We start from the raw sequence: 13297 nt of genomic DNA on the forward strand, positions 1-13297 counted from the left end.
AATGGAAATAGAAATTATATTAATCCCTTTAAATATGAGCAGTCAATAAAATCTTTGAGAAAAATGTAGTTTATACTCTTTATCCTAGTGATTTTATTTTTAGTATTTATTAGGAAGTAATCAGAAATACAATTTCATCCATAAAGATGTGAATTGGTGTCCTGTTTACAATAAAGAATGGTTAAATACATAGAATAAATTAGAATGTGTGGCAGATAGTTACCTGAAGTTAGCCAAACTCAAGGTTAAGAGCATAGCCTTCCTGCTCAAGACTTCTGATATCCATTGCAAAGGAATTTGGCAAACTGCAGAGTCAGAGAGATGTTCCCACAAGACTACCCTTACATCATACCAGCCAGCTTCAAATGTGGGGGTTGCCCATGACACTCAGATTTGGTAATTTGCTGGAATGTAGAATGACTCACAAAACTGAGGAGAATGCTGTAGTTATGATTACAGGGTTTATTTTTGTAGCAAAAGGATACAAATTAGAGAACCAGCCAGAGGAGACACAAAGCGTGGAATGTGGGAAGGTTTCAAACTTGAAGCTTCTTTGTCCCGAGGAATATATCACTCTCTCAGCATTGATGTATGACAGTATGCATGGAGTATTGCCAGTTAGGGAAGCTCACTCAAGCCTTTGGTGTCCAGGGTTTTTACTGAGGCTGGATCACTTATTGCCTGTATTGCTGACCTTTAGTCCCCAGCCTCTTCCAGAGGTTTGGGATAATTCCTTTAGACTCCATTTCCTCTGGAGGGCAGAGCTGATATGGTGTGTTCTGAAGTTCCCATCATGAATCAACGCTGTTAGACTATCCAGCGGCCAAAGTCCCCAGAGGAACAAAGACAGAAGTCTTGTTCTTTCAGATGGGACATTTCAGGAACCTGAGATCACTTTCCAGTAGCCAAGGGCAAAGCCTGACTTCTCTTTGGGTAAACTTAATTTTTTACTGCCCAGTAGTTAAGTGGTAATGAAAAGAGATACTTACCAAAATTTTAATCTTCTTGGAACACCTTATATATGATGTTATATGGAAAGAATCAGGATTAAAAATATATCTGTAGTATGATCTTAATATATACAGTGTGATATACAGACAGCATTATGTATCTATGACATTATTTGATCCATAGACAAAAGACTGAAAGGAAGTACACCAACATATTAATTCATTATCTCCAGGTAATGGAATTACGTATATTTCATCATTTAAAAGCAACATTTTGGCTGGGTGAGGTGGCTCACCCCTGTAATCCCAGCACTTTGGGAGGCCAAGTTAGGCAGATCACAAAGTCAGGAGATCAAGACCATCCTGGCCAACATGGTGAAATCCTGTTTCTAAAATAATAATAATAATAACAAACTAATTAATTTTTAAAGCAACATTTTTTGAGCCAGGCGTGGTGGCTCACACCTGTAATCCCATCACTTTGGGAGGCCGAGGCAGGTGGATCACAAGGTCAGGAGACCAAGACCATCCTGGCCAACATAGTGAAACCCTGTCTCTACTAAAAATAGAAAAAATTAGCTGGGCATAGTGGCATGCGCCTGTAGTCCTGGCTACTTGGGAGGCTGAGGCAGGGGAATCACTTGAACCCAGGAGGCGGAGGTTGCAATGAGCCGAGATAGCGTCACTGCACTCTAGCCTGGCAACAGAGCAAGATTCCATCACAAAAAAAAAAGGCTTTTTTTTTTTTTTCTGTTACGGTTATTTCTCTTTCTTTTTTAAAATGACTGCCAGAGAGTAATTTAAAATATTTTATAAAAGTGTTTTGGGGATATGTAGAAAAAATTAAAGAAAGGATAAAAAGTTGCACATGAATAGTAGATTTTAAGACTCATTCACATTTTCAGGTTCTGAAATTAGCATACATAATCATTGTGTATATATAATTTGATGGGCTAGGCGTGGTGGCTTACACCTGTAATCCCAGCACTTTGGGAGGCTGAGGCAGGCAGATCACCAGGTAAGGAGATTGAGACTATCCTGGCTAACACAGTGAAATCTTGTCTACTGAAAATACAAAAAATTAGCCAGGCATAGTGGCACGCACCTGTAATCCCAGCCCTTTGGGAGGCTGAAACAGGAGAAATGCTTGAACCTGGGAGGCAGAGGTTGCAGTGAGCTGAGATTGTGCCACTCCATTCCAGGCTGGGCGACAGAACGAGACTCCATCTAAAAAAAGAACAAGGAGGCCAGGCGCGGTGGCTCAAGCCTGTAATCCCAGCACTTTGGGAGGCCGAGGCGGGTGGATCACGAGGTCGAGAGATCGAGACCATCCTGGTCAACATGGTGAAACCCCGTCTCTACTAAAAATACAAAAAAGTAGCTGGGCATGGTGGCACGTGCCTGTAATCCCAGCTACTCAGGAGGCTGAGGCAGGAGAATTGCCTGAGCCCAGGAGGCGGAGGTTGCGGTGAGCCGAGATCGCGCCATTGCACTCCAGCCTGGGTAACAAGAGCAAAACTCCGTCTCAAAAAAAAAAAAAAAAAAAAATTAAGGTAATTTTAACAGAACCATTGTAACATTGTACTAGTGATTTTGTAGTTCAGATTTAGCTAATTTTTACCATGGTTTGTCTTCTAAAACAAATCCAACTTAATAGGAATTTGGAAGATGTTAATTCTTATATGTGTATGGTCAACAGATACTGAATCTCAGGTGAAGCAAAGTCCCTTCATCATTGTAGCAAATCCTGCATTTAAATGAAATCAGATAAGTACTGGCATATAATCAAAATTTATTTTTTATGTTCATTCCCAATCAATGATTTTTTTTTTCAGACAACAACAAGACATAAAGTACTTATTATGGAATTTTGTCCATGTGGAAGTTTATACACTGTTTTAGAAGAGCCATCTAATGCCTATGGACTACCAGAATCTGAATTTTTAATTGTTTTGCGAGATGTGGGTATGTTTATATGATTTCATTTATATATAAAATTTAATAATATAGAATTTAAAAAATATATCTTACATTCAAAACTGAAGACCTTTATGCAATGCTTCCTTAGACATGACACCAAAAGCACAGATACCAAAAATAAATACATAAATTGGACTTCATCAACATTAAACTTTTTTGTGCTTCAAAGGACATCAGGTAAGTGAAAAGACAGCCATAGAATGAGAAAAAAATGTTTGTAAGTCATACACCTCACAAGGAATTTTTATCCAGACAACTCAACCATAAAAAGCTAAACAATCCAATTTAGAAATGGGCAAATGTCACATAGACATTTCTCCAAAGAAGATACACAAGTGACTAATAAGTACATAAAAAAATGCTCAGCATTATTGGTCATTAGGGAAATGCTCATCAAAACCACAATGAAATACCACTTTATACCAACAGAAATGCCTAATATAAAAAAGACAAACAGGGCCAACCATGGTGGTTCACACTTGTAATCCCAGCACTTTGGGAGGCGGAGGCAGGCAGATTGCTTGAATCCAGGAGTTCAGGATCAGCCTGAGCAGCATAGTGAGACCCCGTCCCTACAAAAAGTAAAATAACAAGTAGCCAAGCATGGTGGCATGCACCTGTAGTTTCAGCTCCTCGGGAGGTTGTAGTGGGAGGATCGCTTCAGCCCAGGATATGGAGGCTGCTGTGAGCAATGATTGTGCCACCACACTTCAGCCTGGGCAATAGAGCAAAAAAAATGAAGAAAAAAAAAAATGAAGACAAACAACAAGTGTTGGCAAGAATATGGAGAAATTGGAACCCTCATACATTGCTGGTGGGATTATAAAATGATACAGCCATTTTGGAAAACAGTCTAGAAGTTCCTCAAAAAGTTAAATATATAATTATTTAACTTTTGACCAAATAACCCAGCAATTCCACTGCTGTGTGTATACCCCAAAGAATTAACATATCCATATAAAAACTTGTACTCCAGTGTATTTAGCAGCATTGTTCATAATAGCAAAAAAAAAAAAAAAACCATAGGAACAGCCCAAATGTCCATCAACTGATGAATATACAAACAAAAATGTAGTATGTCCATAAAATGGAATGAATATTTGTTTACAACAAGATATGAAGTAGACTGGGTGTGGTGGCTCATGCCTGTATTCCCAGCACTTTGGGAGGCTGAGGTGGGCAGATCACGAAGTCAGAAGATCAAGACCATCCTGGCCAACATGGTGAAACCCCATCTCTACTAGAAATACAAACAAACAAAAAAAATAGCTGGGTGTGGTAGTGCGCAACTGTAGTCCCAGCTACTTAGGAGGCTGAGGCAGGAAAATTGCTTAAACCCAGGAGGCAGAGATTGCAGTGAGCCGAGATCACGCCATTGCATTACAACCTGGGCAATAGTGCAAGACTGTCTCAAAAAAATAAAAAGATAGGAAGTAGTTATATATGCTACAACATGGATGAACTTGAAAACATTATGCTAAGTAAAAGAAGCCAGACACAAAGGCTTCAGTATTTTATGATTTCATTTATATGAAATGTTGAAAATAGATAAAACCATAGAAACAGAAAGCAGATTAGTGGTTGTTGGGGGATTAGTGGAAGATAGAGTTGGGTATGAGGTGTGTTTTTGGTGTGACAAAAGTATTGTGAAACTAGTGATATTTGTACAACTCTGACTATACTAAAAAAGTGAATTGTACACCTAAAAAAGATGAATGTTATTTGTTAATTATATCTCAGTAAACGTGTTCTTTAAAAATACTACAATCAAAGGAAATAACTTCTTGAAAGAAATGAATCAAATAGTTTAAGAATGGGAAAAGTCAAGTGATAAGGAAGGTAAAAGGTTGGTGGGAATTCTTAAACTTGACACTGGAAGCAGAGTGATTATTTAGGTGAGGTTACAATGAAAGAGAAACAGAATTAATATTATTAGTATGCTATAGCCTGTTAAATAGAAATTATAGATATGATATCTTCCTAAGTGTATGGATAGTCCTGAGTTTTAATAATTATACATTGATACTCCTACACCTTTTACATATTTTGAATTTGAACATTCATCTATCAGCCATCAGGCAAATGTTTGAAGTTATCACTCAATGATACTGCCTGTCAGTCAGACAAAATAGCTTAATTTCAGCAAAGTAGACAACTTTGCCCTTAAGAAAAAGAAAAGAAAATGGACTTTTTGGAATAGTGCCAAGCATATAAGAATACATTTTTATGGAAACAAGTTTGACACTTTGCCATCTTTCTGTTTCTTTTTTGCTATTTTACATATTGAGTCCAGTTTACTTTTCAGGCAATTTTTTTTCTCAAGGTAAAGAAATTTAAAACTCTGGTGAAAGATTGGTGTCTTTCTTGGGAATCTTTATTATTTTTGTTTAAACAGATCACCCACATATACATGACCAAAGTAATTCAAGAAATCATAGGCTTAAGACTCTTTTGATACATTTTCCTGGTAGTACTTAAGAGACATTGGATTCTTCCTTAGACCACATTAATTTTTATCATTCTAAAACTTCTTATAACTAAAACATACTCTGTTATTTGAGTAAAATGAACCAAATTATGGAAAAACATTAAGTTTGGGTGAATATATCAATGAATTTGGGACATTCACACATACACATAAATATCTACATTATGACTTCTTTTGTTTTATATTGTCGAAGTGGGTGGAATGAATCATCTGCGAGAGAATGGCATAGTGCACCGTGATATCAAGCCAGGAAATATCATGCGTGTTATAGGGGAAGATGGACAGTCTGTATACAAGCTCACAGATTTTGGTGCAGCTAGAGAATTAGAAGATGACGAACAGTTTGTTTCTCTGTATGGCACAGAAGAATATTTGGTAAGTCATACATCACTAATATTTTCATTTAAAGAAGCTTGATATATTGTAATTATAATTGGGTAATTGGTCAGCCAATTTGCTGTAAAATGTCATAATTTTTATGAGAAAAATTAAATTTTCTATTCTAATGTGTAACACGGGAATTAGGCACTCATTTTTAAGGGTGCTATTATTTTTCTGTTAAAAATTCTTAGAAGTTTTATAGCACCCTTAAATTCTTTAGTTTTACTGATGCTATGGATCTTAATATAGATCCCTTTTCTGATAAGCAGTTAATATATGACAAGCTTGTCATAATACTGTTTCTTATATATTCATTATATTTATGAAACAGAAAATTCTGTTTGGGGGAGTTGGTTATCGAATGACCAAAAGGACCGTTGTTAGAAACACACACACAAAATGCCCCTGAGAAGACCTAACTTTAAATTGTAGAAAGTTAGAAAAGTTCTGTGATTGAAAGGTTTATATAGGTGTGTTTTTGTAAAGTCAGTGTAATATTTGAAACATTTAAGAAAATATACTTTAAATACTTTTAACATGTAATCAGGAAGTTTAATATATATCACTCATTAATTGTTCATGTCTCTGGGTTTTGTCTTAAAAGTCACAGAATCTGTGACTTTTGGATAGTGCTGTTGTAATTTTTTTTTTTTTTTTTTTTTTTGAGACAGAGTCTCTTTCTCGCCAGGCTGGAGTGCAATGGCATGATCTTGGCTCACTGCAACTTCCGCCTCCCAGGTTCAAGTGATTCTTCTGCCTCAGCCTCCCAAGTAGCTGGGACTCCAGGCACGTGCCACCACACCCAGCTAATTTTTGTATTTTTAGTAGAGATGAGGTTTTACCTTGTTAGCCAGGACAGTCTCAATCTCTTGACCTGGTGATCCAACCCCCTCAGCCTCCCAGAGTGCTGGTATTATAGGTGTGAGCTACCGCGCCTGGCCGTGCTGTTGTAATTTTATAAGTTAAAAGATGTCTACCGGCCTCTACAGCTTTATTCAGATTATTCTAAGTCTGGCATGAACTAAGTATCCTTTTTTTTTTGAGACAGAGTCTCGTTCTGTCGCCAGGCTGGAGTGCAATGGCGTGATGTCTGCTCGCTGCAACCTCCATTTCCCAGGTTCAAGTGATTCTCCTGCCTCAGCCTTCCAAGTAGGGACTACGGGGACATGCCACCACCCCCAGCTAATTTTTGTATTTTTATTAGAGATGGAGTTTCACCATGTTGGCCAGGATGGTCTCGATCTCTTGACCTCGTGATCCACCCGCCTTGGTCTCCCAAAGTGCCAGGATTACAGGAATGAGCCACCGGGCCTGGCTGAACTAGGTATCTTACATTGTTATCCTAACAATTGATATCTCCAAATTGATCTGTAGATATATGTGATGATCTTTTAGATAAGAGTACTTAAGAATGGGTCAGGCGCAGTGGCTCATGCGTATAATTCCACCACTTTGGGAGGCTGAGGCAGAAGGATTACTTGAGCCCAGGAGTTCAAGACCAGTCTGGGCACAATGACAAGATCCCATCTCTGCAAAAAATTAGCCAGACATGGTGGCACACACCTGTAGTCCCAGCTACTCAGAAGGCTGAGGCAGAAGGATCTCTTGAGCCCAGGAATTTGAGGCAGCAGTAAGCTGCAGTTGTACCACTGCAGTCCCGCCCGGGCTACAAAGCGAGACCCTGTCTCTTAATTTAAAAAAAAAAAATGGTACCCGGCCGGGCGCAGTGGCTCACATCTGCAATCCCAGCACCTTGGGAGGCCAAGGCTGGCATATCACGAGGTCAGGAGTTTGAGACCAGCCTGGGCTACATGGTGAAACCCTTCTCTACTAAAAATATAAAAATTAACTGGATGCGTTGGTGTGTGCCTGTAATTCCAGCTACTTGGGAGGCTGAGGCAGAATAATTATTTGAACTCGGGAGGTGGAGGTTCCAGTGAGCCGAGATAGCGCCAGTGCACTCCAGCCTGGGTGACAGAGAAACACTCTTAGAAAAAAAAAAAGGTACCTAAAAATGGATTTTATTCATTCATTGCACAAATACTTATGAAGTGCCTACTATATACCAGATACAGTTCTAGGTGCTCAGACTTCTATGGTGAACCAGATACATAGTTTTCCTGCTCTTACGGAACCCACATTCTGGTAGGGAAAAAAAGACAAGTAAAGTAAATTTAGATGATTAAAGTTTAGCAAAGACAACAAGGTAATAAGATTACCTTGACTAGCAGGAGAAAGATAGCCTGGGAAAGCCTCCTTTAAGGACTGAATGAACTGACAGTGAAATGATAAAAAGCAGCAAGCCAGGCACACCATTCTGACTGCTGTTCTGTGGCCATTCCCTGGCCCTGTGGAAGCTACCTCACCCCGCAGTAAAGAAACTCAACCACCAGTCGTCATAATCCTTGGCAGTTCGCTCCATCTCTGCTTGCTGTGTACTACTGAACCCAATGACATCAGTCTGGCCTCCTCTTCCCTACATAGACCTGTGTTGTTGAGGGCCCAAGATGCCTATGGGGTCCTCTGGCTATCTGAGTTGTGACATATGAACTGCTTTGTGATACAGTGAACTCTCTGTCATTGTGGATCTGGAGAATGTGTCATAGAACATAGATGGTATAGGAAATACAGTTATAATGAATTCACCTTCAAGCTTCCTGAGACTCTTGGCTGGAACAGAGACAGGACTCAAACAATTTTTTTTTTTTTTTTTGAGGCAGAGTCTCGCTTTGTTGCCCAGGTTGGAGTGCAGTGGTCTCTGCTCACTGCAACCTCCACCTCCCGGGTTCAGGTAATTCTCCTGCCCCAGCCTCCTGAGTAGCTGGGACTATAGGCACCTGCCACCCCGGCTAATTTTTTTGTATCTTTTTTTTTTGAGAAGGAGTTTTGCTCTCGTTACCCAGGCTGGAGTGCAATGGCGCAATCTCGGCTCACCGCAACCTCTGCCTCCTGGGTTCAGGCAATTCTCCTGCCTCAGCCTCCTGAGTAGCTGGGATTACAGGCACGCACCACCATGCCCAGCTAATTTTTTGTATTTTTATTAGAGACGGGGTTTCACCATGTTGACCAGGATGGTCTTGATCTCTTGACCTCGTGATCCACCCGCCTCGGCCTCCCAAAGTGCTGGGATTACAGGCTTGAGCCACCGTGCCCGGCCATTTTTTTGTATCTTTTTTTTTTTTTTTTGAGACGGAGTTTCGCTCTTGTTACCCAGGCTGGAGTGCAATGGCACGATCTCGGCTCACCGCAACCTCCGCCTCCTGGGCTCAGGCAATTCTCCTGTCTCAGACTCCTAAGTAGCTGGGATTACAGGCACGCGCCACCATGCCCAGCTAATTTTTTGTATTTTTAGTAGAGACGGGGTTTCACCATGTTGACCAGGATGGTCTCGATCTCTCGACCTCGTGATCCACCCGCCTCGGCCTCCCAAAGTGCTGGGATTACAGGCTTGAGCCACCGCGCCCGGCCTTTAATTTTTTTGTATCTTTAGTAGAGACAGGGTTTCACCGTCTTGGCCAGGCTGGTCTCAAACTCCTGACCTTGTGATCCACCCACCTCAACCTCCCAAAATGCTGGGATTACTGGCATGAGCCACCGTGCCCGGCTGGACTCAAACATTTCTGATGAGTAGGCTTGATATTCTCAATTCTCCATGAGAATGTAAGCTCCACAAAGCAGGGACTTTCATCTTAGCCTGCCGAGAACACCAAGCAGAGTTAGACAAGAAGAAATCACCTCCTTCCTGCTCCTTTCTCTGTCCTACATGACATTTGTGCTTTTGCTGTTTTCCTTTTGTCTCTTCTTGGGCCTCAACATGTGACTCAGTCAACACACAAGCATCTTCATTCTCATTTCTCTATTGGTTGTCTTCTCAGTTACGTTTGACTAGACCGTGCTTTCTACTTCGAGAAGCAGTGCTGCTTAATTCACACTGGAGTTTTGGTTCAAGGCAGCTTCCTGTTTTCTTCACTTTCCCCAGCTCAGACATTTGCCTTCCCTTTTTTCTTAGAGCAGTGAGCCTCCAATAAATAGCTCAAAACCATCGCAGAAAGCCTCCTTTCCAATAGCAAGTTCAAGCCTATGTCCTTGAAATTCAATTACTAGATAAGATAACTTGTTCAAAAATTCAGTTTCTCTCTCTTTCTCTGTTTCTCTCACCCAATACTTTTTTTCACCAACCCCTCTTTCTATAAGAACAGCCTATTTCTAAAAGCTAGCTCACCACCCCCAGCTCCTTGTCTCTGGGGCTCACACCCGTCATGACCAAAGCTGCAGTAGATGCGTGCTCAGGACACTGCCATTCCCAGGAGGGCACTGCTTGTCCCAAGGTTCACTGCTCTAAGAATGTTCTTGGGCTTCAGTCTGGTTCCATCAGGCCCAGAGAAAGCAGCTGCAAAGGCCTGGAGACAAGCATGACCTCAGGAGTTGGAGAAACAGAAAAGATGGCAAATTTGCTGGAATTTAGTGAGTGAAGAGGCAAGTGGAAGGAGTCAGAATTAAAGAAGTGATCGGGGGCCGGCCAGATCAGATAGGCTAGTGGTTTAAACCCTGGGTAAACTAGTTCACTAGTTTTAGATCACTATTATTATAAAAGTGGGTAAACCAATACCCACTTTTATAATAAATATTTTGCAGTGTTCCCTTTAATATCTTGAAATGAAATTCCTAGATAATATAAACCTGCATACCTAATTAAAATAGCGTAATATCTTAATAATAATGTAGAGGAAAATATTTTATAATAAAATAATAGATATTTAATATGTAAAAATTTAGAAACAGCCTCATGAGCAAACAAATGAAGTAGTCATATATGCCTCCACTTCGAGTACAAGTGCTGTGATAACTCATGTTGTATTAGTGAATCATATCCCAAATGGTAGTATTGTTGTTGACATGATTTTCCAAAGTGGTGAACAATTTTGGGTAAATTTTCTAACTAAACAAAGTATATTTAAATATAGTTACATTCTTGAAAGAACTGTACAAAAAAATTCTTTGTTATATGTAAAATAGAGTTAAAAATAGATTTCTCACCTGCACAAGTATCTGGCAGGATATTCCAGAGTCATTCAGGCTATACATAGGAGGATCATTTTTCAGAACTGTCACGTATACTGCAGTATGTCCTTCAGTGTTTGGTCTCTACCCACTAAATACCACTAGCGTTTCCCAATTATTATGATTACCGTAACAAGCAAACAGCAGTCTTACACCAGCCTTTATGAGGTTGCTCCTCCAATACCAACTATTAATCTTTCATGTAACCTCCTAGGGCCATAGTTCAGCTTTTGCCTCTAAGACTTTTAAATTGGAAAGAGCAAAACATTAAATAAATTAACTCCAAGTCTGTGCTGTACTCTAGGCTGAAATTTAACTCTAATCTATTTATTTGCTATTTCACAGCGGGAAATAATCAAATACAGTGCACCAGAAGTTATAAAATGAGATAAATAATAGGCTAAAGCTCAGCAGCCTAGCAGTATTCCATATTTAATTGAAAACCTCTCTCATTTTGAAGTTCCCAGGAATTCCCATCCCAGGTGTTAAATCCTCTCTCTTTTGTATGTTAAAGTCCAAAGAAAACATTCTTCTGTTTTTTGTTCATTATTGTGACAGAGTCTCAATCTGTCACCCAGGCCCGAGTGCAGTGGCATGATCTCAGCACACTGTAACCTCCATCTCCCAGGTTCAGATGATGCTTGTGTGCCAACCTCCCAAGTAGCTGTGGTTACAGGTGCACACTACCACACCTGGCTAATTTTTTGTTTGTTTGTTTTGTTTTTTGAGACAGTCTTACTCTATTGCCCAGGCTAGAGTGTGGTGATGCCATCTCAGCTCACTGTAACCTCTGCCTCCTGGGTTCAAGCAGTTGTCATGCCTCAGCTTCCCAAGTGGCTGGAATTACCGGCGTGTGCAACTACACCCAGCTAATTTTTTATATTTTTAGTAGATACGAGGTTTCACCATGTTGGCCAGGCTGTTCTCAAACTCCTAACCTCAAATGATCTACCCACCTTGGCCTCCCAAAGTGCTGGGATTACAGGGCATGAGCCACCACACTCTCTCTTCTACTGCTTTTAATACGATAGATATAATCTCAGTAATATAATCCTGAAAACTTTGGAGTAGCTTTATCCTTCTGCTCTTTTTCCAGATGCAATAGCCCAGGCCCAGACACCAAGCCAGTAGCATATCAGGAAAGAGCCAGTGGGCGCAAATGTATCAGACCAGCATGTGTCAAGCCATTCCCAGTTGGTCACTCCCAGGGAATAGCTTCCAGCTATATCAGTTAGGCAGTATATTATTGCACCTTGTCACAGGTCCCTCTTTGTCTCCTAGAATCACCATGTCTCTTCTTCCCAGGAGGCTTTATATTCTGGAAGGTGTCAGGCATATCCAGGTACTTTTGGCCTGTTCACGACACCATTTACACACTAAGTACTGGCTGCTAAGTCAAAGGTTTGGCCGTCACTTCTTTGGAAAATGATCACTTTATGTGGTGTGCTACAGAACCAGTAAAGCCACTGAGATAACATGTTGGCAGGCATATGTTTGGACACTCATTTCAGTACCCAGATCTTATACTTGTCTGCATTCTGATTCCTCACTGAAGTGTATTTCTCAAAAGAGTCTTTCTTCTGCCCCTGTCTCCATCCCCTTCCCACCCCACCCCACTCCCAAAAATCCAGAGATTGTGATCAGTTGGGAGTGAGATTCACAGACTGCATCATTTAGAAGCCCCTCCCAGCAGTGTTTCCTGCACTGGTTCCCAGTCCCCTGGGCCATAGCCAAATCCCACAATGTCAAAAGGAATTGTTTTGGTAAGGGATCATTTAGGTGGTAACTCTATTTTGCTCCATAAGTACACTTTTTTAAGATTTATCTTCCAGAAATCTTCAAGTTGCCAGTGTATAACTTTCATGAAGGCAGATGGAGGAGGCCATGCTGTGTGTGACCACTGGTTATTCTTGTTATTCTTTGCAAAACAAAATGTCCATCAGAATCTCTGTCAGGTTCTGTAAGCTTCTTTTTTTTTTTTGGTTCTGTAAGCTTCTAAACAATTTCTTAGAAGCTCCATCTGTTCTCAGTGTCTATGATATAGTGCAGGGGGTCCAATCTTTTCACTTTCCTGAGCCACATTGGAAGAATTGTCTTGGGCCATACATAAAATACACTAACGATTGCCGATCAGCTTTAAAAAAAAATCGCAAAAAAACCCTCAGTGTTGTTGTTGTTTTTTTTTTTTTCTGAGACGGAGTTTCACTCTTGTTGCCTAGGCTGGAGTGTAATGGCACGATTTCGGCTCACCGCAGCCTCCGCCTCCTGGGTTCAGGCAATTCTCCTGCCTCAGCCTCCTGAGTAGCTGGGATTACAGGCACATACTACCATGCCCAGCTAATTTTTTTGTATTTTTAGTAGAGACAGGGTTTCACCATGTTGACTAGGATGGTCTCGATCTCTTGACCTCATGATCCACCTGCCTCGGCCTCCCAAA

At 40.6% G+C, this 13297-nt stretch overlaps 1 protein-coding gene across 3 annotated transcripts in view; it reads left to right on the forward strand.

The window, feature by feature from the left end:
- Positions 1-13297, forward strand: part of TBK1 (TANK binding kinase 1) — a 67017-nt gene that overhangs the window by 11985 nt on the left and 41735 nt on the right. For all 3 annotated transcript variants that reach the window (XR_012518474.1, XM_074402843.1, XM_039471767.2), the window contains exons 4-5: positions 2786-2915; positions 5612-5793. Coding sequence is in view for 2 of the 3 variants with exons in the window: in XM_074402843.1 (XP_074258944.1) it covers positions 2786-2915; positions 5612-5793 (312 nt within the window). In the remaining variant the exon portion in view is untranslated. The remainder of the gene's footprint in view (positions 1-2785; positions 2916-5611; positions 5794-13297) is intronic.

This window comes from Saimiri boliviensis, chromosome 7 (genome assembly GCF_048565385.1).
Source record: "Saimiri boliviensis isolate mSaiBol1 chromosome 7, mSaiBol1.pri, whole genome shotgun sequence".
In the NCBI taxonomy this organism is placed as follows: Eukaryota; Metazoa; Chordata; class Mammalia; order Primates; family Cebidae; genus Saimiri; species Saimiri boliviensis.